General features: G+C 44.2%; 1 protein-coding gene across 1 annotated transcript in view; it reads left to right on the top strand.

The window, feature by feature from the left end:
• The window catches only part of LOC105185030 (alkaline phosphatase), a 214,952-nt gene that overhangs the window by 9,744 nt on the left and 179,323 nt on the right, over positions 1 to 25,885 (top strand). The window contains exon 2 of the mRNA XM_025302019.1: positions 18,795 to 19,042. Coding sequence (XP_025157804.1) covers positions 18,795 to 19,042 — 248 coding nt within the window. The remainder of the gene's footprint in view (positions 1 to 18,794; positions 19,043 to 25,885) is intronic.

The following is a 25,885-nucleotide window of genomic DNA, read 5'->3' as shown; positions in this document are numbered from 1 at the left end:
ACGTGCGTTACGATACGCATTGCAGATATCACAAGTTCGATAAGAAAGAATATATAATGGGCTAATATCTTCGATGAATTCTTTCCCTGCAATATACAAACAGTTGCACCATCGCATAATGAGAGACACATTTAATATAATGCACGTTATTTCAATTTATTGATACGTTAAATTCGAATCGTCTCGACCAAAATTTTTAGAAATAACACATTTATCTTTGAATCGTGATACGAGCAATATTTATTTTAAAACACGCCCAACAGCCATTTTTCATGTTCCTCGTTTTTTTTTTTATTTTATACGGTGTTAATCCATACACCAAATAACTATCATGCGCGCTCGACGACATCAAGAGTGATAGATATATTCGTGACGAAAGAAGTAATAACATTTCCGGATAGCTATCGTAATTTCCACCTCCGTGTGACGACAGTTATCGTCATAACTCTCGTCGTGTCAAAACGGTTGTCTCATCGCAACAGCTGTCGCGTCCGCTTTTATGAAATGATATATAATTAAGCTTCCGTAACACAATGGTAGGATTTCATACTACGTACAACCGTGTGATTTTTTAACTCTCATGCGGGGACCGTGAAAGTGCATCCACGCGTACATCACGCAATGAGGTAATTCGGTTTTTATTACGAGTAGCGCGTACAAGAGGGCTCGTTAAATAACGCTCTTTATTAAAACGAAATTGCGTGTACGTGTCACGTGTTGCGTCGCCAAGGCTCCAGTAGAAAAGTACATCAATGTTTGCGTTGTAAATATTTTGATACTCGAATTCCGCGAATATTAAAAAATTCAGTTGATTTAGCACCTAGCGAAAAAATGTTTTTCCGTTTGTCTCGAATTTGATTGAACGAAAAAACATATCCATTTTATATATTCGTTGATTTGTACAAATGCCAAAACAACATAATTTTACGAATGCAAATATTCAAAGTGATATTTCAGAATTGTAGCTTCTTAAGTCTCTTTTTGGAGTTTCTTAAAATTTCTGCGTAAAATATAGTGATAAAAATTCCTCATGACATTAGAATCCCGTCGTAGCGTGGGACATCTACTCACGTCTTCGATGCTTAATTTGCCTTTAATTTACGAGGTTGAAACAAATCCTTTGCCTATTAATACGTCGTCCCCGTAATACAGTTACAAGTCCATTCGGTCATATCGGTCTTTAGCGTCCGCGAATGAAGAAGATTTCGGTGAATGCTTCGTACAAAAGGAACGCAGGGACAATCGCACGCTAATAGGCAACGGCATGAATATAAATGCTAATGCCACTGATGGTGCTGGCGTTGCTCCTTTATTCATTCCAAATGTTTCATACTTCCTACAAACGAAATTCCGGTATCCGCCTTCCTTCTCCTTCGTGGCATTCGCGAGCCATCTTCATTGCAGTATGTTTGCTTTTCGGCAGACACTGCCAAAATCCTTTACGTATTTTCGTTCGCTTGATTTCGCGGATGCCGCGCGCTCTCACCGTCGAGATTGCAGTCACTGAGTATCTACAGTTACACGGTAACGATAATGCCTGTAATTGGAGCGCATCGCCGCAGTTGGCGAGCATGGTAGCGCGGTGTCCTAAAACGTAAAATGTGTGCACTACACGTCGACTAGGGCGTGCATACGATTTGTGCGTTATTTGCGCGCGTTGCGAGCGCCCTGAGTCACAGAGTCTCTTTTGCAATCCGCGGTGAATTATTACGCGGGCGCGCCGCGGCCGATCTCGCAGTTTTACAACGTACGCTCCCGTCTGCTACGTTTGCTTTGAGAACGACAATCTTGATTTTCGCGACACGCGCGTTCCCCGCAATCGAGACGTGAATGTTAAACACGCGCATTTCCCCCGTCGAACGCGCGTTTGTGCATTAATTACTCGTAAAAACTTAATTCCTGCCTCTTTAATTTCAAATTATACGGACTATACAGCGTTGTAAACGCACGGCAAGGTAATTGGTCATTACTTTCCTTTTGCGTTTATATCGTATATATCGTATATATTTATATCGTATATATTAAATATTTCGTCTCGAATTAGAATTCTGTTGAAACGAACCGCGCGGGAAATAAGCTGAAACATCGTGCTTTTATTTATACTCTTTCTCTCTCTCTCTCTCTCTCTCTCTCTCTTCTGAAGTTTAATTCGACAAAATCGCTTAATTTTCAATGCGACATGACGGTAATAAGGATGCTCGTGAGATTTACGCGAGGGAAGAATTCATTTCCAATTTTCCCGACGGCTTGTAATTAAGACAGAGTGGATTGGAAATTAAAACGGACGAAGCCGGTAATACACGAAGTGCGCGTGGGGTCTGAAAAATGGACGCATGCCGTGTCCCATTGTTCCGCGCAAGAATGTATAAAGACGACCCTCAGTCGTCGCTCGCTCAACGATTCTTATGTTCGTACTTGTCTCTTCCATCTTTCTCTCTTTCTCTCTCTCTCTCTCTCTCTCTCTCTCTCTCATTGTCCTCGTCAGCTCGTCTCTTTCGTCGTGTCGCCGAATCTATCAGAAGTCTTTGCTCGATATTTCTCGGTGTTTTCCTCAATTTTCCGCTTTTCTTCCTCGCGCGTTCGGGACATACGTAACTGTTATCCCGGGACAAAAAGATCGTTACCGGTAATGGAGTAAGGCCCGGTTTCCCCCCTTATCTGGTCGCTTCCTGCCGGAGCTGTAGGAGCTCAGTCTCCGTCCGAGTCCCGAGTAGTCGCAGGATTCGAGTAAACGCGCTCGCTCCGGATAATTACATGGGCATGTCAGCTGTTCGCGTAATCGTGCATCACACGTTGCCCCGCTGCTGATGCTGACGTTCGTATTACCGGCGGAAATGTCCGGGGAATCACTAACGAATTGACTTAACCATTAAGTGTATAATGCGGCGTATTCGATGCACCGTCAATGCGCGAATCCCGACGCTTCGGAATGTTCTTGCGGGCCATTACGCGAAGCTGCTCGCGCGCGAAGTGTGACGTTGGGAATGATCTACAATTGCTTCATCGTATACCCAATCATTTCAATCATACCATGCGCCGTCGACGCGGATGCGGAATCCACTCGTAAAGTATTCCGGCAAAATTGCGCGCGATATTTTGCACGGGAGGCCGGTGAAAATAATGCCATATCGCTTTGTTATTTTAATCGAGCCCGCGCGGCAATGGACGTATGATTTCGAGTGGAACTGTCCTTTCATTCACGTAGGCGGTAGTGCTTGCGTCCCCTATGCGCGTTAACGAGCTTAACGTTACATCCGCGCAGTTAGCGCACTTAATTGGTACGTATCAGAATCGGCGGGCATTTCAAGTAAGTTGGGTGGTACAAACTAGTTTTGAGTTACATAACGGCTAGTCCGAAGAGTTTGCCCATTTGAGCTTATGTTAGTCCGCATTGCGCACCAGACGCCAGGCTTTCCAGAACGCTCCTGATATACGACACAAGTGGAAAGCGTCGTTCCTCGTGCCGCCTTCTGTTAAACGCGATCAGCTGTAACGCGCGCGGCCGCGCTCTACCTATTGTGTCGTGTCCATGCGGCGATATGCAATTAGAGAAGCTTAAATTCGACCGGCCGCGATCGCAATACGGCGCGCATTCAAATAATTTCGGCGACCTGTCTCGATGTACGCGCTGCGTGCAATATCGAAATGGTTAATTAAAACGGTTGTCGGTACTACGCGGAGATCGATATTGCCCGCGATATCGATATTCCCCGCGATCGGTATTCTCCAGCGGTGGAAAGAAATTTCCCCGGCAACAGGCCGGTGCGAATTAATTACACGAATAATTAATACTCCGCATGTAAAGATATGAATAGCGAAAAGAAATTTGACGACATTTCCGAGCGTATTGTCAAAAAGTCTTGCCGATCGGTAAGAACGAACAAGGTTAACGATGTTACTCGACCGATATTAACGCCTCGTTAATATCGGCGAAGAAATATCAGCGCGAAAAGTGTTCGTTATGTTGGGCAGCATCGGGACATTAACGTGAGCATCGTCGTGAAATATAGTCACTGCAGCTAACAAGCAGCACAAGCCGGGCTTTAATTATTTTGAACGACCTTTGATCCGGTATTACTCGATATTACTTAGTTACTGCTAACTACGGTGGCATCTAACGTTTAATTTCGGTTACTATACTGCATCGTGTACGAGAGAGAGAGAGAGAGAGAGAGAGAAGGAGAGAGAGAGAGAGAGAGAGAGAGAGAGAGAGAGAGAGAGAGAGAGAGAGAGAGAGAGAGAGAGAGAGAGAGAGAGAGAGCGCGCACTCGCTAGGCGCGGTCATCAATTTCATACCCATGTACAAACGCCATATTTGATGAGTAATTACGGCCGATTGGCAATATCCAAGCGAGTGGATTCAACGCTACATACGCCAGACCGTCGGTCGTGAAAGGTCCCGCAGTAGGCGCAGATACACCAAGAATTGACGGACTTCACTTTGCCGTTCAACAATTTTCCTCTGCTTCAACGGCATCCGCAACACTCGTCGCGTCGTTGCAAATAGTCGCGAGTTATCGAACACACGACGCGCTCTTCGAACACGCTTCTTCCGCTACATTCGGAGTTTTCCTTTTCCGAAAGAAAATAAGTACGTGCGCGAGCTTTCCAGGGAAGAAGAAATAATACAAGTGTAGAAGGTGTCACTGAAAAGAAAAGAAAGGAAAGAGGGAAGAGAAAGGGACAGGTAGAGCAAGGGAAAGGAGAGAGAGAGAGAGAGAGAGAGAGAGAGAGAGAGAGAGAGAGAGAGAGAGAGAGAGAGAGAGAGAGAGAGGAGCAGAGAGACAGAGAGAGAGAGAGAGAGAGAGAGAGAGAGACCTATTGTCACGTGTGCAATTTACGAGCAAGCGTCCCCGGTACATTATCCATCATGTCAGGGCTTAGCGGTAGCCGGCGCTATCCACGCTTTTATGCATCCGACAAATGGAGTGTAACCGTACGGTCGGTAAATCAAAGGGAAATTACAATTGGAATTTTATATCGCACGCACGAGTAACGAATATGAATTATTCTTTGGCTACATGATTTTGAGAATAGCGCAGCAACATCGCTACATGAAAGTCACAAACTACCGGCCGATACGGGCGTTAAATATTGAAACAATAATTTACACGGCAAGTGACGAGCGGCTGAAATTTTGTAACGCTGTCCGGAAAATAACGCGCACGAGTTTGACGCCGCACGTGCGTAACGCAACGTAACGCAATGCAACGCAACGCGTCATTTCGTATCGCGGTATTAGTTGAATCAAACACGGAAAAATGGATAATTGTGTAATCGATAATCTTTCGGCGGAGACGCGAAATTGGATTTCTTTTTTCGCTTTCTTTTTCGTTCTTTCTTTCCTTCTTCTATTATATATAGCGCACTTGCCGTGTGTGTGCACGTTCACGCGGGTGTGTAAGATCCTTCAAGACTTCCCGAGAGATACGTTTTAAAGGATCGTTAACGTTCCGTTAGAACGATACGCGCTGAATTATACTTCACGATTTATTCTATATTTCTCTTTTCGACTGCAGAGGACAGAAATATTGTTAGTCTTCATGAACATTGTCAGTTTCAGCTTGCCTCGTGACAGCGACAAAAAACATAAAATATAAAGCTCTCTCTCTCTCTCTTTCTCTCTCTCTCTCTCTCTCTCTCTCTCTCTTTTTCTCCCTCCCTCTGACAAAGTAACTCGTATGCTCCAATTTTGAGCGAGTTTCAATTTGTGTACGAAGCCATCGTTAACCCGGATAATTTTTTGTAATTTGGATTCACGTTCACCAAGTTTTATTTGATAAAACCATTACTGCGCACACAACTAATAATAGCGCGTAGTTCGTAACTATACGTATAGTTTCAAATTTGGTGTTCGCATAACCGTCACACGTATAAGCGAATAGCTACTTGTTGTTCTTCACATCGGTCCTTTTTACAGTTCTTTTGCTGAATTGGCGTTTACCAAGTTCAATCTACTCAAGTTGTATACCATTTTAACATACTAAAGCTAAATCAAGAAAGTTATATAATCCACTAGAGAGCGGCCGGGCAACGCAACGCGGTGCACTCGGTCACGTTTGGCGGTCCTTTTCTGCCAATGCGCCGCGACCTCGGCTTATCAGACCTCGCGGTTTATGCGCCGCTATTGGAGCCGCTACTACGGGGATGAAAAGAGGTGCAACGGCGAGAGACGGAAGTAACGTTACGTAAATCGTCCGGCCGGCAGGAAAGTTAAGTCCCACTTATCTCGCGCCGCTTAAAGTTTTCTACGGTCTGCTTTCGTACCGCGCATTAAAATTCGAAGTCTGCTCTCTACAATACAGCATTCTTCGACCGCTTCTTCCCCGCCGCGCAACACGAAATATTATAATGTTCCCTGCTTCTGCGCAATGAACTGCAATATAGGGAGCTTATTTTATTCTCATAAAATACGATCAATCGAATTAATCGAGAATAGAGAAAACTCTCTGAATCTTTTCTTCCTCTATTCTCGTCTGACGAAGAATCTTCTGAAGAATGAATATTACCATGTTAGTTAATTTAGTTAGTTAGTTAATTACACACGTCACGGTAATGTCAAAGAAAGGCGGGAGCTTATGGAAATTTTCCTGACGGAACACGCTCGTATAAAAGCACGTTTAATGTTTAAAGAAGATGTAAAGATTTTTTAATCTTACGAACTCTCTGCGTCATTATTTAATCAGAGCTTGAAAATTTGCGAAAATTGGGGGAAAATCACAGAAGCTTTACTTGTGTTAACATAAGTTGGATTATAAAAATCTAGCATTCCTTTCTCAAGCACATTTTTATACTTCGCAGCTTGATCAAAGATAACAATTTTTATTTATTCTATTATTAGATTTATTCTACATTTCGTTTCGTGATTATACAAAAGCTTCGTGTAGCCTTTATTGTAAAACTAACAGCATGTCGTATAGCCGGGAAAATTTCGAAAATTTTACAATGTTTCTGGTGTGACGAGTACATTTATGCACACGGTTAAAGCGACTATTATGCCTTAAACGATATCTTATGGCGGATGTTTCTCTACAACGTCGCAACTTTCCTTCTTTATTTTGTCGTATGGAGGGACGGGAAACGAGAAAGCGTGAGATTATTCTCATGACGGGAGCATGGGTCCACGTTTTCCTACTTTATGGGCCGATTGCACGTGGCATTTTCTGCGACGGCTTATCGGGTGTCGTAAAGTACTAAAAAAATTGCGAGGAAAAGAATAATAAAAGTGCTAATGGCCGTGTTTACAAGGGGGAGGGGGGCACTGCGGCAGTCGACGCAAGTTGGTTAGTTTTGCTTCGCAAATATTCCGCTGTCACACGTGTTACACCGCAAAAGTTGGCGATATTTCACGTTGCGCGTATGTTTATTTAGGAATATTTATCAAGTTGGAGAGAAAAAGTTGTTGAATTTCATATGACCCTCGCGTAAGCTGTATATTAAAAAGAAAAATAAGAGAAAACACAATTATCTCCTAAACGTGCTCTTCACAGATATAACGAAAATTACAGGTTTCACGTGACGCGATAACACGCACGGGAGAGCAAACGGGAACTTAATTTTATTTAAATAGATTCAGCGGCCGTTTGTGTTCTCTGGCCTCTCTTCCTTTGTTCTTTTTTGTACCGTTTACCTCTGGTTAGCACTTTTGCAGTGGTGATCAATAATGGAATTTTCGGTTTTATAACGGCATTCGGATTGATATCTAGACAAACGAACTTCGCCGAATTGTCGACATAATAGTTAGAAAATGTAGAACCGCTGGAATTTTGCTCGATCAAAGTAACGGCCAGATTGTAATTACGTTGGCTTTAACTTGACCGGTGAAATTCGAGTGATTTGCGAATTACGGAGATTATACACATTTCGTTACTCGCTAATAGTCGAATTCGGGAAATCCATCACGTAGATATCTTACGCATTTAAATCATATTTCGAATTGCTCATCTCTCACGTGCCTCGTTATGTGGGAGGTAACTCCATTTGTATGCGATGTAATTCTATTGCTACCGACGAATTATATCGCCCATCGGTACAACTTTGCCGGCCGCAAATATTGGATAATTTCACCCGCCTAACTTCGTTTCGTGCGCGTTTGTACAGTAACATTGACTACGATTGCCTGTTTAATAACGCATTCGTTAGCAAGTTGTATGCCGATAGAACCTACGAATAGATGACATTTCACGATTAGCTCCATTCAAATTTTTTCACCAACTTTGATGAGCTGGTGAAACCTTCCTGAAATTAATCGACACATATATGCATATGCATGTCCATGGTTTAAAGTTTAATTTGTTAGAATATTTTCTCTTCTGATTGTTTATTATCTATCTATAGCTGTTTGCGTAAACATCAAATGGGATTGACATCAAATGGGTAGGAAAATCCGTAGATAAAAAAGGGAAATTAATGAAATATCTATGCGGCAATCTGTACTTTTTTCTCTGAGGCATGGCTTTCTCCTTTCTCGCACGTCACGTCTCTTATTTTGACAGACGGATTGAGACAGATTGAGATAAATATCCAATTCAAGTTAATCCTCTCTAGTCTTATTTTATTTGACTCTCATGAGTAACAGTTAAACAGGAAATAGGACATTTTTAATATCGCATATTGTTTATGTACGTCGCTGTGCATATACATACTATTATATTTCAGCGATACTTTTACTCTACATTTCCGAGTATATTTATAAATAACTATCAGAACAATAACGATTTTGAAAATGAGAAGTATTTCTTTATTATGCTTATTGCATTGAATATATTTTTTTATCGAGAACGTGGATTAACATCCTTTTCAGGATGACTTTCGAACGAGATGTACGGAGAAACGAGTACAACGAATACGCGAATCACTAATTCTATTTGTTCGAACTATTCGTTTTAAGCGGTTTCGACTCGCTCCCCTGTATTTTTCACAGTTGGCAGGTTAAATAGAGTCGGTAAATTTTGTGCGAACTCTTGCCGCTTGTTTTACGTGGTAGACCAATGTAGCCGTGATTATCAGGTGATTTCTTCTATCGGTTTGCATACAGATCGCTTGATTGTCGGAGTATGATTTTGGCTTTGGTTAATTTTTTCCATTCTGTTCCAATTTTTTGCATCCTCTTCCTCTTCTTTTGTTTCTTTTTTGTCTTCCTCCCTTTTCTCTCTCTCTCTCTCTCTCCCTCTCTCCCTCTTCTTTTCTTCTATTTTTTCCATTATTGGACCATACCGTTCTATACATTTCTCGCTGTACGTCTAGCAACCGCAACGTCGTTACAACCCTCATAAAACTTTGTGGCTGTGCGAAGTTTCTGAGAACTTTGAAATTTATTCGCGTCGAGTTTATCGGCGTAGCGCGAGAAAACCGACAATCGTAAATGTTATCGTGCCGCTACCGTTCGATCCTACGACATTGCGAGGAAAAGTGAATCTTTTGAGCGGATCAGTGTTAAGTTCGAAGTATCGGTGTGATTTAGATAACGGCGTTGCGAGACTTGAACGTCGCGGGATAGACACTGGCTGGACGAAATGCCGTGAGAAGAGGGATTAGGTCGAACGACTTGGCGCGTGCTCCGAAATTTAATTTCCAAGAGTCACCGCCAGATAAGCAGGGTGAATAAGAACAAGCGTAAACTTGTGCTCGCGCAAGAAAACAAAAAAAAGACGAACAGTTTTAACATGGTTTCACGTTAATCCCGTCCGTATCACGCTTTTTCTCCGAGGTTTTTCATTAAGTAAAAAAAAGAAGGGGAAGAGCGGAAGAGAATGCGAACGTTAAATCGAGCTTTAGGAGAAACGTAATTCTCATTTTTGTATGTAATTTTTATACGCGATTCTTAATTTCACGGCGAAATCTCCCCCTTTATTCCTCCCTTTCTCTCCCTGGTCGTTTCGGGGATTCGTTGCCGCGAAACTTTAATTTTATGTTTAATCGCCGTGACCTTTAGCTTAGGGAAGTTCTACCACTGCGGAATGGACTACAGCCTTAGGCTCAAGATATAAATCCATTCATTCTTCTTATGAATGGAAGGGGGGATGACGCTGAGGTTACAAAAGTTTATACTTCTCTCGGACGCGCGTTTACATATGGTTTTTATTCATACCGATGATTATTCGCGTATGAAGTACGTTCGTGTGCGCTCGATGACGCGGCGCATAAGGAATACGACCTCCCGAGTAAACCGAAAGACTTTATCGTCGCATTTTTATTCTGTTTTGCAATGGCGACTCGCGATCATAAATATTCTTCTCCGTATGTTACGAGCTTTGGTACGTGGGCGCGAATATTTCACGGAATGAAATGAACGGATTTAAATGGTGGAGAGTTACATCCGCCAGTTGTAATCGCCGAATCAATGGACAGATCGATTTGATATCTGCTTCTGGCCAAATTGGGCGAGTCGCGAACGCAATTTAGGACCGCTTTCCGATACGTCGTAAACAAAATGCTAATGCGCAATTGGTATCAACGTCATGAACGGTTCGTCCAATGCGAAATCGATTGTTTGGATACACAGATCTACCGGAAAATCGATAGCGAACTTCATCAAATACTTTTATTCTTGTTAAAACGCTAAAATTGCTAAAAACGTTTTGAACGAAAAATTGCTGAAAACGACGGAAAATGATTTCTCTTTCTCCTTTTCTGTCCTTCTCTTTCTCCTTCTCTGTCTCTCTTTTGAAGTTATTGCCTTTTTGTACCTTTAAATATATCGGTGGAAAGCGCTGTACCAAAAAACCTCGCGGAAGCTCAATGTGTGCAATTTTCAGAGCTCGCCTTGTGGATTGTTGTGGTTAAAAATATCTATTGAAAAATAATGATTGCATGCAGTCATATATAATACGGATTATATGACGGTTTGTTCGCGTGCATTTTTCGCTGAATACATCAAAAGTGCGAAGAATTTTCATCAGAGAGGACGTGTTTCTGGTTTATTGGAATCTTTTTCATTGTTTTATTAAGAGCGCCATATCGCCAGTGTGCGAGTATGTAGGTCGAAAATTTTTCTCTACATGCTGTATAAATGAAGTTTAAAGTCTTCGCGTTCGCCCGTATGTTTGCGGACACACTTAAATTAAGTTTCACGTAACAGTGTCTTATTCTTTACTTAGCTCGCGGCGAATTTTATCAGAATTTTCATCTAAGAATTACTTAGAAAGATATTTAATATCGAATATTAAAAAGTTGCTAAAGGAAAGATAGAGAGAGAAAGAGGCAGAGAGAGAGAGAGAGAGAGAGAGAGAGAGAAATGGCACGCGATTAAATTTCCATTAAGGAAAATTCGAGTCTTCAAATTATTCAAAGTACTAGCAGAGGATAGACGCGAAGGTGCAAAGATTGTCATTCGAAAATTCGTTCTCCGCCGCGCGCGATAGCCGAAAAATGTGCCTTTCTAACTGACAGGAACAATCAATCTGCCGCGGCATGCCGGGCAAGTTAGGCAACGCGTAAACTAATTTCTCACGCAAAATCCTGCCGATTGATATTTTTATTGCGGGCCTTTGACGTGCTTGATACTTCCTCCAAATTGATTGAGCCACGACGGCGTTATTGCAGCCGAGAGCCCGGTTCGGCAGGAATTTATATCGCGTCCGGGTCTCCTTCCCTCCGCAACGGAGTTCGCCCGTCGAATGCGTCTGCTGAATGGGAAATGGTAATGGCTCGTTATATAAAAGTGAACAGCCGGAATGCACGAGCGGCCTTAAAAGCGCGAGCGTCATCGCTCTGCATTGTAAATGGCAGTCGCGTCGCGATTGCAATCTAGCCGCGTCTAATCGCCATCGGGCTCGACGTGGTGCCCCCGTTTAGGGCGTGGTGGAAATCTCTACGTGGTTACCCGCAACTTTTCCCGCGATCGTGATATCTGCATCGCAGATCCGCCCGCCGGGTAAAGGTCGTTTCTCGCTCTCGCTGCTTTACTCGCCGCTGAGAGGCCACGAAGAGGCGTTGATTATATATAAATTCCATCGATTGATTATAAATATTTAACCGTTTACGGATTTATTCGCGCGTAGCCACTTTCATTCTGAAATAACGATCTTTTCCAACCGCGGAAATCATTTCTACATCACCCTCTCGATACCGTGGTAAAGCGGATTTCTCGCATAAATGAATATTACAGATATTTATTAATGCACGAAGATACAAATATTCATCATATTTATCACACACAGATAGCAACGGCTGAAATGAGATTACGGTTATTCATGTGCGATTGTGAAAAATTGCTCCAAGAAATATCCGCCTTTATTCACCGCGAGTTGATACATAAGAGACTATGAGGAAAGATAAGAGAGCGAAGATAGCGAAGGTGGAGTTATATATTTCACTCTTTGATACTCGTGACGTACCGACGACGAGCACTTTTTGCATCGAATTTTTGCGGCGGAAAGTCTATCATCGCTACACAGAATATTCACATAATCCTAAATCGTGCGCTGCGGCGTAATTCCCCCGGAGACGCCCCCGGGACATTTATCCCTTAAATATTTCTGGCCGCGTTCAGCGGAAATTCAATCATCGGAATTTCATATTTCCGACACAGCGCGCCCGGCGCGCCGCCCGCTCCTCACGTCATAATAACTGCCGCATATTGTGCGTATTTATCTTCGTGTGTGTGTGCGTACGAATGAGCGTGCGCGCGCAATCGCACGTGCGCGATGTACGAGCGCGGTACGAATGGTATATAGTTAATAACAGCTGCAAATGAGAAGTTACGACTAAATAATTAATAGATATGAGGTACAACAACAACGTTTGGTTAACCGCAGGCGCGTTAAACTCTCCTTGTGTATTAGTATCACGAGCGGTGACCTGAGTAAACGGTAATTATGGTGAGTCCTCGACTATGCACGAGAGATTATACGAAAACACCGGCAATGTGTGTGTGTGTGTGTGTGTGTGGTACACACACGCTGGGCGGTAGCCGGCCTCTGGTGGACGGTATTTTTCTCTTTGATTGCGAAGCCGCGCGATCAAACATGTTCCTTCGACGCCTCGCCACTCCGTATTTATTAATTGAGCCATTAACGTTGTTTCCTCGCGAGCGCAAACGTGAGCAGTCGATTGCGCGTCACTCGAGTTTGAAGCGTGACTTTCAAGCCGCGAATTAATAAAACGCAGCTTGAGAGAGCGTACCGATTTAAACCTGAGGGAGCGATGAAATTGTTTCGGTCAAGTTGTATTTCACACACACAGACACCACGCACACAACTCCGGGTGTTGCGCGCAACAACAACGGTAAATTAAAGATGCGGCCGGTGATATCGCGGCCGCGTTGCAGAATTCGGATCATGATAAAAAGCGACGTGAAAAGCACCTCACGTGCACCCGACATCATCGTTTACGATTGCATGGGTACATCTACGAAAATATCGCGAACCGCTGCACAGCCATTTAACGATCGCGTATAGTCGATTCCATTTTTAGGTCGTCTAGCAAAAAAAAAAAATAGAAGAAAAAAATTCGTGTGCGCTCACACAGACAGGCACACGCCGACACAGGCATGATTCGAACTGCACTTCTCCGGTTTTGATGAGCTTTGGACATATCGCTTCGAACAAGGCATACGTGCATTTTTTGTGGCCGTTGCAGATTTCGAGTTCGAAACGTGCGTCGAAGTTAACTTGATTCCGGTCGTATATCGCTAAAATTGGAAACACGAGGGAAACATTCCGCGCTAAAGATGTTATGGTATCGAAAGCATTTCCCTTTGTTTTCATATTTTTGGACATTCCTCGAAATACGCGAGTTTTATAGTTAGTTGCAGCAATGACATTGAGAGAGAGAGAGAGAGAGAGAGAGAGAAAGAGAGAGAGAGAAAGAGAGAGAGAGAGGGAGAGAGAGAGAGAGAGAGAGAGAGAGAGAGAGAGAGAGAGAGAGAGAGAGAGAGAGAGAGAGAGAGAGAGAGAGAGAGAGAGAAAGAGCGTTCGGAAATTTCAACGCGTATCAACGGGCCTTTGTGAGAGAATTAAAATTTTGATTTCATAATTTCGGTTACATTCGTCGCGGGGGAAAGCAAATTCTGACCTGGAAACACCATTGCGCCTCGCGCCGCCCTTTCGACGTTTTACAATTCAATTAATTGCCGAAAAATATCGGTGTGGATTTTTCTTCGACGCTCCCTCATCCGTGATACGTAAACAGTTCCCAGTGGGACGAATTCGTGCTCGGAGCTATTTGAAATGAAACTCGCGCAACTTAAGGTCTCCGGGGGATCTTTGCTCGGCTTATAGTAATTATCCAGGCTCCAATATGGTATACACATACTTTCCTAATTTACGTGCGCCCCGAGGTCGACGACTGAATTGTCTTTCCGGTTTGAATATTTTACACGGGGCACACATTCGACGAACAGAACGTTCGCCGCAGAATTACACGCACCATTCAACAGAAATGACATCGCGAGTCGGAAAGAGCTCGCGCTCTCGTATCAAATATTGCAGCAGAACGTTGCAGCAAGACTTCTGCGGGTATGATCGTATCGAACTACCGCGTTTCTCCGCGTACTTCGCTTTTTTACCAAAGAGAGCGAAATAAAGTAAAATAGAACATGTTTCAATTGTGAGTCGCGATTCGATAAATACAATTTTGAAGTAACTTTGAACGTTACGTTGCAGAGAAATAAGAACCGTCGCTAATCGTCGTAAAGTATATCCCGGTACAACGCGGAGAAAATTACAGCGGCGAGCTCTGCTCTCGCGAAAGATAATTTTTACACACGCGCGCTCCAACTCGTAACGCGATTCGTGCGTGCCCGTAATTTTCACGCGCAATTTCGGTTATAAATAAATAAATGCTATGTGCGAAATCGCGACTTCGCGTTGCCGCGCACGGAGATTTTTGCATAGCACAGCCGTAAGCTCAAAGAACTTTCTCCATTAATAATTCCCGTTGAGGCAGGCGTGTGCCACCGGCATAAATTGCGATTCCGAGAGCCTCTCCATATGTTTAATATGGCACATACCTCCCTGTGTCGGCGTCAAATGACCTCGCATTGCTTCCATCATGGAATCTTGCGCGGTGTTCAAAGGGCGAAAAGACTTTAATCTTGGGCGGTGATGCAATTAAAAAAAAGCCGTATGCAAATGACTAGGCCTTTTAAAGGGTCTTCAAAGGAGTTGGAGGCGGCGATGTTGCAGCGGCAGCGCCAGCAAGCAAGCAATATACGCGCGACAACTTTCGTTTGATCAAAGGGGCTACGTTGTGACTGCCAATGAAACCTGCCCTTTGCAGCCTTCTCAGCGCGACCTATTCTATGGTGAAGTTTTCAGTAATTTTTACCGTAGTTACCTTCCATTTTTCTCGGACGGCGAGAATTTAAACTATACGAGGGATCGGGAAAAAAGGACACTCTCGAGACTATCTGGCGAAGTTTGTCCTTTGAAAAGAATGCCCCACCTTGTGCTTTCTTAGGCTGCTAGTAGATTGAAAGAAAAATCATTCTTCGCAAAATTGATTGTGTGATGCGTTGGTCGCTGGTTGGTCGCGCAATCCTTCTTTTCTCAGGACGTTTTATCATGGACGTATTAGAAATACCGTTTTTAGGTAAAGTCAAGGGATAAATTTACGGGACATTTGCACATACGTGCAGGAGTGTTTTTAGATAAAAGAGAAAAGACCACACCTGAGGAATTCACTTTCCCCGATCAATTATCTTAATCGAAGGCAGCAAAGGAACTTTTTGCTCTTAATACACAGCGCGCTAAAGTTTTCTAATTCAGTATCCTTGTTGTATCAGACTGTGCCTCAAAGAGTTGAGCCAGAGAGAGAGAGAGAGAGAGAGAGAGAGAGAGAGAGAGAGAGAGAGAGAGAGAGAGTGCATATTGAAATCTTTATTAAAATCTTTTATCTGTGATCTGTAAGAAGTTCTCCCGGGATAAGTAGTCTACTTTTCCCGAAGTTGTTCAGGATTCTCGGGGGAGTCTTTTGACGATTTCCTTTCTTACATTCTCTTCGGTCTCTCCTCTTTTCATTTTTTAACAATTCTCTACTCGGTATTATACCGTTCCGTTGATACCTTCTATCGCAATCCACTATCGTATTCACGTACTTAACAATCGCATTTCATGCGAGCACTCGTAGCGAGTAATCCATTTGTGGGCGGCGTATTCTTAAGCCAGAAATTTCTCCGTCGGTGCTTTTACGGTCACATAGAGTCGTGGTCGTCGTCGTCGTCGTCGTCGTCGTCGTCGTCGTCGTCGGCGACGGCGGTGGCGGGGGCAGCAGCAGCAGCAGCATTTAACATTCCCTTAGCAAAAGATCCGCATCGCGAGACGTGAAACTTGAAACGTCTCGCCGGTACTTTGTTGCGGTACACCGCGGGATAATGCGATAGCGCGTTGATAATAATAATTCGGTCAGCGTTGTTATACACTCAGCCGTAATCAGTGTTCGTTCTACGCCGGCAATACTCGCAAGAGCGATAAAGCTGTTGAGTGCGACTTTGTACATCGTCATTGCGCTGATATCGGGCAAATGCGTTTACACGCCGGGGGATTACGCGATTAACAATATTACTGCGACCGTGCACGCGGCGGGTATCGCGTCCTGCGTAATCTTCGGCCTAAGCGGTAGAATATTCCGATTCCGAGCGAGATCTGTAAATTTTGCTGATTTCGAGGTCGCTGCCGCAAATGCCATTTGGCGCTTTCCAGTCGAGGTCGTAGTCACTAGTAATATTCCGAGACACGAATAATTCCTCGTGAGATTACGCCATGCTAATTATAAACCCCTCCAATTGTATCGACCTCCGTATTATTTTAAGAGACTCCCGCAGACGCGTAGCTCGACATGAGTATTATTATTAAATAATATTTATCGCGGTGTATTATACTGTGTGTAACCGGAGGGTTCCCGATAGTTTACAGTTTGCCCATGAAATATAAACACGGATCTTTACGCAAGGGTATATATATATATATAATCACAGTTTCGGCTGTGTTAGATTAACGAACTTGATTTAACGAAATTTAATATTTATGCAATCATTGGTAAACTGGAGTGCTTCTATCACGCTCTGATTATCGATCGTCCGCCAATTGATTCGGTGACGCTTTTCGCGGTAACATCGATAGAACAGCGCTTTCGTCGTTTCGCATCGGGCATTATTAATCAAACTTTGTGATGGAGTTAAAAATTCAGGAGCCTCTTCCGCGTCGTTCGGTTGAAATATGCAAACACGATCTCGTCACGTCCAAAATGCATAGAAATGTTGCGACCACGCCGCGCGATTCTATCTCGCCGAGTGGCTCTCGGCTGCGGGTTCGCGTACGCGAGCTTTTCGCGCCCGATGCGAATCTCGAAACTTTGGTTTCTTCTCCTTCTTTCTGACGAAAGCCCATCAGACTTTCGTGAAGCGCGAGTTAACGACGCGCGGGAAGAATCGACGGAAGTGTGCGAGTCGTCGAATAAAACATTTTCTCGCGGCGCGGGCGGGCGTGCGCGGCTTGTCGCCAGTGAGTTGTACTGCCTGAATTTTCCATGAATTAGCTAGAACGGTGGGTGTGGAGAATTTCAATTGTTCCGTGCACCGGATGCTTTAGTTTAACGTGAAGCTCGAACATCGTTGCGCGATATCAGATAAACAGATAGGCAGTTGGGAGACAGGAACGCGGAATCTGCGACTGCAGTCGCGAGAAAGGAATCGGAGAAAAAGACACAAGCGCTGTGTGTGTGTGTGTGTGTGTGTGCGTGTGTAATCGCCCAGAAAGAATTTCCGAAGGCAACTTTATCCGCATGTGGCTTAATCCGCAGTACTGCTCTAATTAGGAAAGGGAAAACTACGCAAGGATTTTAATTACCGGGCGTTTCTCGTATCGCGTTTCAGTCTGCGTCCCGCCAGCGCGGCATCTTCGAAAATCCATTATCTTGCCGTGCCAGCTTATGACGTTTTATAGATCGTTATATAGCGGAGCGCTTCAACTTATCCATTATCGAGTCGTAACGGTGAATAGCGGGAGCCAGGGAAACCGCAACCGCAGGCAGAGTTTCGTTCGCCGCAGTTCGGAGGAACAGTCGTTCCCGGCGAACCTACTGCTTCCGGCGGTATCATCGCCGAGCTTCGTACGGAATCGTTCGGAGCCTTAACGTTTCCTTGACACGCGACGTCACTTAAGATGCTGCCGTGTATTGCAGTCCGTCTTATTCTACGCTGCACTGATAAATTACAGAGCGAAACGGCAAAATATATCTCTCGACCCTTCGGCGATTCATCGAGAAGTGGGCGATTATCTCTCTCTCTCTCTCTCTCTCTCTCTCTCTCTCTCTCTCGCAATGCTCGAGATCAAGCGATCATAATTCTAGCTCGTTTTCGTTGATTGAGCAGGAGAAAAGATAATAAAGCGGGCCGCCTGAAAAGAGACGTAAGCTTCTCGTGCCGTAACAGCGTCTACCGCTTGTTATTATTTGCCGTACTATTTGTCCGGCCCTGCCGATTTTCGCGTTTTACATCAGCGTCTTTTCGTGTGTATGTGTGTGTGTGTATGTGTGTAGTGGCTACTTGTTAGCGAATGCATCGATAGCTGAGTCTTCCGTTCCAAAATTCCGCAAGTCCCGACGGAGCAGGAAGTCACAGCGCGAGAAGGAAGACCGGTTGCACGACGTGCCCAAATATAGTCTCGATTTATCCGTACGCTATCGAGAAACTTAGACGCGTCACTGTCGACCAGTCTTTACGTGTTGAGTTGAATCGAACTGCCGTCGCTGAGCGAACGACGGCGTGTCACTTGGCGAGCGCGACAATGTCGACGGCCCGATCACGCTCGACTGTACGCGACGTATACATAGTCGATTTTGTTCGTTCGCAGAAAGGGAGGTCTGGTATGAAGCGGCGACGAGGGCGATCGAGGCGCGGATCAGGGCGGCCGCGAGTTCCAGCGTCAGCGGCACGACGCCGCCGGCCGGGGTGGCGCGAGGCGTCATCCTCTTCGTCGGCGACGGCATGGGGATGAGCACCCTCACGGCTGCGAGGATTCTCTCGGGTCAACGTCACGGGAACCCGGGCGAGGAGGCGCAGCTAGCGTGGGACAGCTTCCCGGCGGTGGCATTGGCGCGGGTGAGTACGTGAACAAGAACGAAGAGAATTCTTCCTTCCTCTTCTCCTTCTTCTGTTTATTCTTTTTTCCTCCTCGGCGCCGTACCTGCGCTGCTGCGGTGACGCCGCACGTAAAACCGACGCTTTATGTGCGCCAAATTTCTCGGGAACTATTGGCTCTCGGAGCACGCAAATTACCGGTTCGGTCGCGGCGCACGTAAAACCTCACTCTTTACGTGCGCCAAATTTGCGGCGAACCGAAAATTGAAAAATGCCCTCTAATAACGAAAGCAACATTCGCTCCGCGACGTACGCACGCGCGAGCGTTCTTCTCGTATGTGCGATAATTGTGTAACAAGGGAAACTTTCATCGATTTGATCACCGTTTCGTTCTCGATTCTGCCTGTACGATAGTCTGCATGTTGTACGCACGAAGTATCTTCTCGCACAGGGCGTTTAATGATAACATAACAAAGCTCTCATCAAGACTTGTAAATTAGATGAAAATGAAGCAAAAGTTGCTCTACCATTTTGCAAACGATCACGTAAAATTTTCAGTTATTAATTTGAAAACTGAGAGGGGACTTGCGCGCTGTCTGTTGTGCACGCTCGTAGATTAAAGTCAAAAGGAACAAAACACGGTCCTCTACCGTTCTGCAAAAAAGAGAAACACGTAAACGAAAAATTCTGTCTTATTAATCCATAGAAGGTTGCTGTACAATCGTGCGCAATTTCATTCACACATGTTTTTTAATTGATAACTTAACATTTTACATGGTAATTCGCGGAATGGTAGAGGAACATTTTGTTTAGTTTGATCTAATCCGCGCGTACGCGGCAGTTTTATACGTTCGTATCGTCAGACATCCTGCATAAACGCATCTTACTTCAAGTTGAGATTCTTTGACGAATCCTGCCGTAGCGGAAATTGGATCGGTCGACGAGAAGCTTATTTTTCAGAACTTAATTTTTCGCATGAAATAACTTGACGACTCGCGCTTCGAATTAAAATTCCATTTAAGTCCACGCGCGGAATCAAATGGTGGAGGGAAGAGATTTCGCTGTCCATTCGCGCGCTCACTCTCTCACTGACGGATCAAACTTTCGTACTCGATCGTTTCTAATTAAAAAACTATCATCCTCAAGAGCTTCCCCCTTGATTTTGGTCTCTGCCGACGGCGGCAGAGCTCGAAGCTCGTTACGCGATACTTGCCACTAACCGCATTGTCTAAGCGGATCATATCGCCACAAGCTATCGCACGGTGTTGTTCCTTTTATCGTATTCCCTTTTTTTGCCCTGATCACGGCGCGGATAACTCCGAGAAATTGCTGATGCTCGCTCGTAATAAGCGGCGTGTATGCGCTCGAAGGAAATATCCAATGTGCTGAATTCACTTCGTTAAGGCAGCGCAGGATATTTGCATGCAAATTTAATCGAAATGCGTGTACACACATTTCTACGTGGATTACAGATTGCATACGCGTATTCGCATTTTAATTAAGCTTTCGCGGTCAAGCGCTGGCGCGCGTCTCCGCCTTCTTTTTCTCTGTCTCTGCCTTCTTTTTTCTTCTTCTTCTTCTTCTTCTTCCTCACATTCTGCCCGTCGCGTCGTTCACCGACATCTCCTGCGCCGCGAACTGCAAACGGATATCGCGTTAAAAATTCGCGTCGCGCTTAGTTATCGCTTAGTTAATAATAACGTAAAACGAGTCGCTCCTGTTTTATCAGGGATCTCGTCTCCCCAACTTTTCTAAAGCCGGTCGCTCGATTTTCCCCAACCTGCAGCAGCGTCGGCTCTCTTTCGAATTTTCCTCAATTTTCCCCGGGGGCCAAAGGTATGGCGGTCTGACGGAAACTTTCGCCCGAAGACCCTTCGGAATCGAGGGTGCTGCCTCTATGTTGCTTGGAGATTTGCTTCTTACGGGTAGTCCTTCGCCGTCGTCGCCGGGACGGAATTGTGAAGATTTACGGCGAGTTCTCTCTCCTCTCCGTTCCCGCCGTTGTACATAATCTTAAATGATTAGTTTGATAAAGTTAAAGATATTACCCGGGAGCGGACACTCAAATATTCCCTTTGATCTCGCTGGTAGCATAGAATAATTGTAAGAGAAGGATCTTTTCCATCCCTACTTGTCCTTGTCCTACCCCTTTGTCGAACGTACTTATTATTCTGGGCACGTTTGCCGCGCCCAGAAAATCGATCTTGGTCTCGCAATTAACGGTGATAAAAGGCGTTTATTCTTTACAATTGTACACGACAGAGGTGTACATGGGTGGCGCGACGCGTGACGTAATTTAATTGAGGGAGAAGGTGCTTTATTTCGCCATAAGACATCTCGCGAATGGGCTCGTAAGCTTCTTCGAGATTCTAAGGGTACTCTTTCGAATTTACCTCATTTAGATGTAAATTAAGTAAGCCGATTTATTTCGCGTGATATATTTGCCACTAGTTTCATAATGAAACGAGAAGCTATTTATCTAAGGAGAAAGAACTGATCCCTCTCGGTGTCTCCAGGATTTAAGTGGTCACACATGTTATCTTTTGCAATTAGTCTCCTGGTATGGTAATAAAATAGGATCTACCGGGATTTAGCAGAATTTGCGATTTCCGGTTGCTCGCACAATGCCTTTTTTTATTCCTCGCTTCGAACACCAGAGTTAACGAGGCGCTTGGAGACTGAGAACAGTTTTGCATTGATATTGCACGACGCAACAATTTTGCAAAACGCTGTTTCCTGGTTTGAGATGAACGCGTTTCTAGGCCCGAAATTACACACGGCATTGCAAGCAATCCACCGTCGAAAGTTGTTTTCTGTAAGGGGATTCAAAACATCCATCACGGATGATATTGGTGTTTGCGCGCGAATGTGTGGCCGAGTATGCGCGTTATCTCTCGCATATTCGCCCGGATTTCTCTGCCACCGTACTGTGTTTCACGTCCGCAGCATCGCCGCGCGTGACCTTCCTGAATTCTTATCGAGAGAATACGTCGAATATGCAAAACTTTTTGCTAGGCAAAGTTCGCGAGGATTTTGCGCGTCGGCGTCCGCATTCATTATGAATCTCGTACTTATTATCCGGTTAGGATGTAACTCCCCTTCTTATTCTCTCGTATCGACGACGGCGAGGACTTCTCGAATTCACGAGAGTCTCAGAAAATGTGCGTAAAAAAGTCACGCGTCATGGTCACGGTGAAAACCTTCGTTTTCCCGATCATCCGGTTAGCGACGTTTGCGATGAAATTCGTAAGAACGCCGCGAGACGCTCGAGAACGTTGTGTGCACTTTCGACTCGCGTGCTTTTCCTGAGCTTAAATTGCTTTTATAGCCAAGTAATTTGTATGAATATCAATCATTTGTCTTTGCGTTATCTTTTGGACGGTGAAGAGCTAATATTTTTCCGCAATTCCGCGCGAGTTGAAGTGGGCAATTTTCGCGTCTGGTGTCCCGCGACGCGCGAAACTTATTCTTTATCTCGTAATTTTTCCCGTCCTTTGTCAAGTGGTATTATCGTTTCTCGCCTCTTTCTCTTTTTCTCTTTTCTTTGCTCTCTCTCTCTCTCTCTCTCTCTCTCTCTCTCTCTCTCTCTCTCTCTCTTTCTCTCTCTACCAATCTTTGGCTTTCCTCTTGAGATGAGACATCTTGAAAGCGCTGTTGGTCGGAAACAAAGTTTCTCGGATGGTCCCTCGGGGATTTTTCCGGAAGGGCTAGCTCCACGTTGATAGGGGACTTGTTTATTTTCGTGTTAGCAAGACATGTGTGTAATAAGCGACGATTTATAAACGAAAGCAAAGTACAAGGCATACGTGCAAATATGTGTTCTAAAACACTATATTTAGCTTGAAACCGAGGAGTTTGCTCAGTGCTCAATTACTGAGACTAAATTTGCACAGCGTAATACGTGGATTCTGTTTTCTCGTAATAAATGAAGAATCTCCCTCCCTGCTCGCGTTAACAAACCAGTGAATTGTTTCCATTGAATAATAACAATTCGTCTTGATAATCTTGAGTCGAAAAGTTATTTCTCGATCATTTAGAAGCGCGTCCTGCCAACGAGTGCCTTCGTGATCTACCCAATCCGAAAGGAAAATATTTTTCTAACATTTCGGACGTTTTATCTATCGGCCCGATATGATACGATATGTTATCGTATTTAATTTGTAATATTTCTTTACATTTTCTATAATTCTATATAACCTCCTATTTAATTCCGATTCGTGAAAAAAGTTTCGTTCCTTTTTATTATCCTGCGTACGTAAACGCTTTCCTCTTTGTACTGTTTTACGTGTATTTCGCATGTCGCTAAATATGAGTCATCACGTTGCGCAACAAAAACACACCGAACTGAAAAAGATATCACGCCACTCGTAATCAGCATTTGGTTTTTCAGGTGTCACTAGCAACACGCGGACGAGTGTCAAAGTTTGAACGCGGGGGACATCAAGCGATTATTAAATTACACGACACCTGCACGATTAGGTACTCGACCTGTGTGCAGTTGGACGGTAACGCGAATCGCCGGTATAACGATTTATCGTCGAAACACCTAGCGTGTGACATTTATCAGGATAATAATTAATTGTGGGTTACACAGGCCCGCTGGACTAATGGCTGATCCGCCGCGGCGCATTAAACCGACATTGATCACGCGCGTATTTGTTATCTTTGAAATCCTTGCGAAATAATGTATAAATCGCGGCGGCTGTGAGTGAGGACTAGCGGCTGTGCTTTCGAAAATACAGCTCGCAGGCTAGATTAGCCGCTGCGGATACCCGACGAAATTAAGGTTCGACTTCATCCCCCGTCTTCAGCCCGCGTGAATTATGTCCGAGGTAATAGACGCTACGATAACTCATTTTGAAGCCTTTCGTGACATCACGTGGCCAGGGATAAATCCTCCATGACTCTTCGTTAACAGAGTTATTAATAGCCGGATCGTTTGGCTGAAGGCGAGCGAGTGTATTTTAGTGTGTTAGTGCGATCTGCCGTGAAAAGATCGCGCGACTGATTAATATCGTCACTAATGCATGGCAAATTAAGCACCGGCTAATGTTGGCCTGTTGTAAATTAATGTCCTGTGTAATAAGCTAATGAGTCGCGTATATGTGGCAAATAATTAGCGAATAATTATACACGTGTGCACGGCAGTTCTTACTAACGTACTACTTGCGCGCGCGTGCTCGTGTCCCAGCGACTAATGAACATGGAAAAGTGGTGCAAAAGTAAGTCAAGATAACAATGACATTACCGCTGTTTCTACGCAAAAAAAGAACAATGCTGACGGAGTGTGAATAAAATTTTCGTGTCGTCGCGAGCGACACCAAGTTCGCAAAAATTTGAGGATTCGCGCAGATTAAGGCTTTCTCTCACGCTTTGAATGCGCGCGCGCGCGTTGTTAAATCTTTAAATTCCCTCTTGTTCTTTTTTTCTTTTTAACACTCAATATGATCACCGCGAGAGATACAAAGAGTCGGGCGCTGAGGCAAAGCGGAAGCCGGAATAGCTAGCGAGCACCCGTTCTCTCTCGGTCTGCAAACATAAAAATAATTCTCCGCACTCGAAAAGCTTGCGCGCTGACACGTTTTTCATCGTAAATTGCGTCAATTTAATCGAGACACGGTCCGCTAAATATCGACGCAAATTGCGCGGGAATTTACAATCGCGCATTTCATTTTGCGTCGCTTTGTCCATTGTACCTTTCGCTCTAATGCATTTTCGAAAAATTCGTTTAATAGAGATCTCTTTCAAAATGATATTAACGTGTTATTCTGTGACGTGATGTCAACCGCGGGTGTGAGGATGGTATTTAAAATGCACAGGTAAATATTAAACTTAATCTTGCGCCATGAGAAATCAAAAAAGACACACTTGCGAAGCAAAAATGCTCACTGTTTCATCAACTCGAGCGGTATGCTTTTCGGAGTTGGCTAATGGGAGTTAATAGTAATTCATTTATGCTGTAAGCGCGTGGTGTGACGACTTTTCATTATTGCACGTTGACATTTGACGAAATTCTTTAATTTTGCACTCAGGTAAACTTAATTGGCGCGAACCACTTTGAAGATAAAAATTATCAAGATGAAAAATTACATATTTTGGGAAAGCCATTCGTCGTACTTTGTCGAAACTTTGTTTTCATTTGAGCAATAGGCAATTTTTCGCGCCTTTTATATGTTCGACAATTTTCGTTTGTCGCGACACACACACACACACACATTTAGCTCAGGTATATTCAGAATTAATGTTGTTGATCCCATTCTTTGAACCGGACGTTTCGAAGCGTTATTCATCCAGAGTATAATCTCGGTATAAGTAAAAACGTACGGTAAATTCGGTGGCTTGACATTTTCAATGCGATAGAGCGCACCGTCGCGTGATTGTCTCTTTCCGTTCACGTGTATATGCGTAACACGTTCCGCGCATATTGCGATTCCACGAGACGTTCCCACCCAACATCCGCGATCTCCCTGGACGGCCGAAAAGCGAAAATATATTGTAACAAACGAGTCGTTTCCGTGGCTCGGGCCGGCACGTATCGTAAACAAATGAAGGACCGGGGAGAAACTAATGAAACTTGCAAATCGATCACGTAGCATGGGACCGATGAGAGAAATTTACAGTCTAATGGCGCCACAACTGAGCGTTATGAAATAATAATTTGCCGCGCGAGCAGATTTGTCGAAATAAATTATAGTTATAATATTTCACGCGAAGAAAATACGATTAAATGTCGCAGCCATATGAGCTCGCGTCCTAAACAGACACGATGCACCGGCGCATTATGAAACATTAATATCGCCATTATAATATTAATACAATATATAATCAACTTTTTTGCGGTACAACGCAGTTTACAGTTAACCT

The sequence above is a fragment of the Harpegnathos saltator genome, unplaced genomic scaffold (assembly GCF_003227715.2).
Source record: "Harpegnathos saltator strain DR-91 unplaced genomic scaffold, Hsal_v8.6 scaffold467, whole genome shotgun sequence".
Taxonomy (NCBI): domain Eukaryota; kingdom Metazoa; phylum Arthropoda; class Insecta; order Hymenoptera; family Formicidae; genus Harpegnathos; species Harpegnathos saltator.
This window is presented reverse-complemented; position numbering and strand designations above follow the sequence as displayed.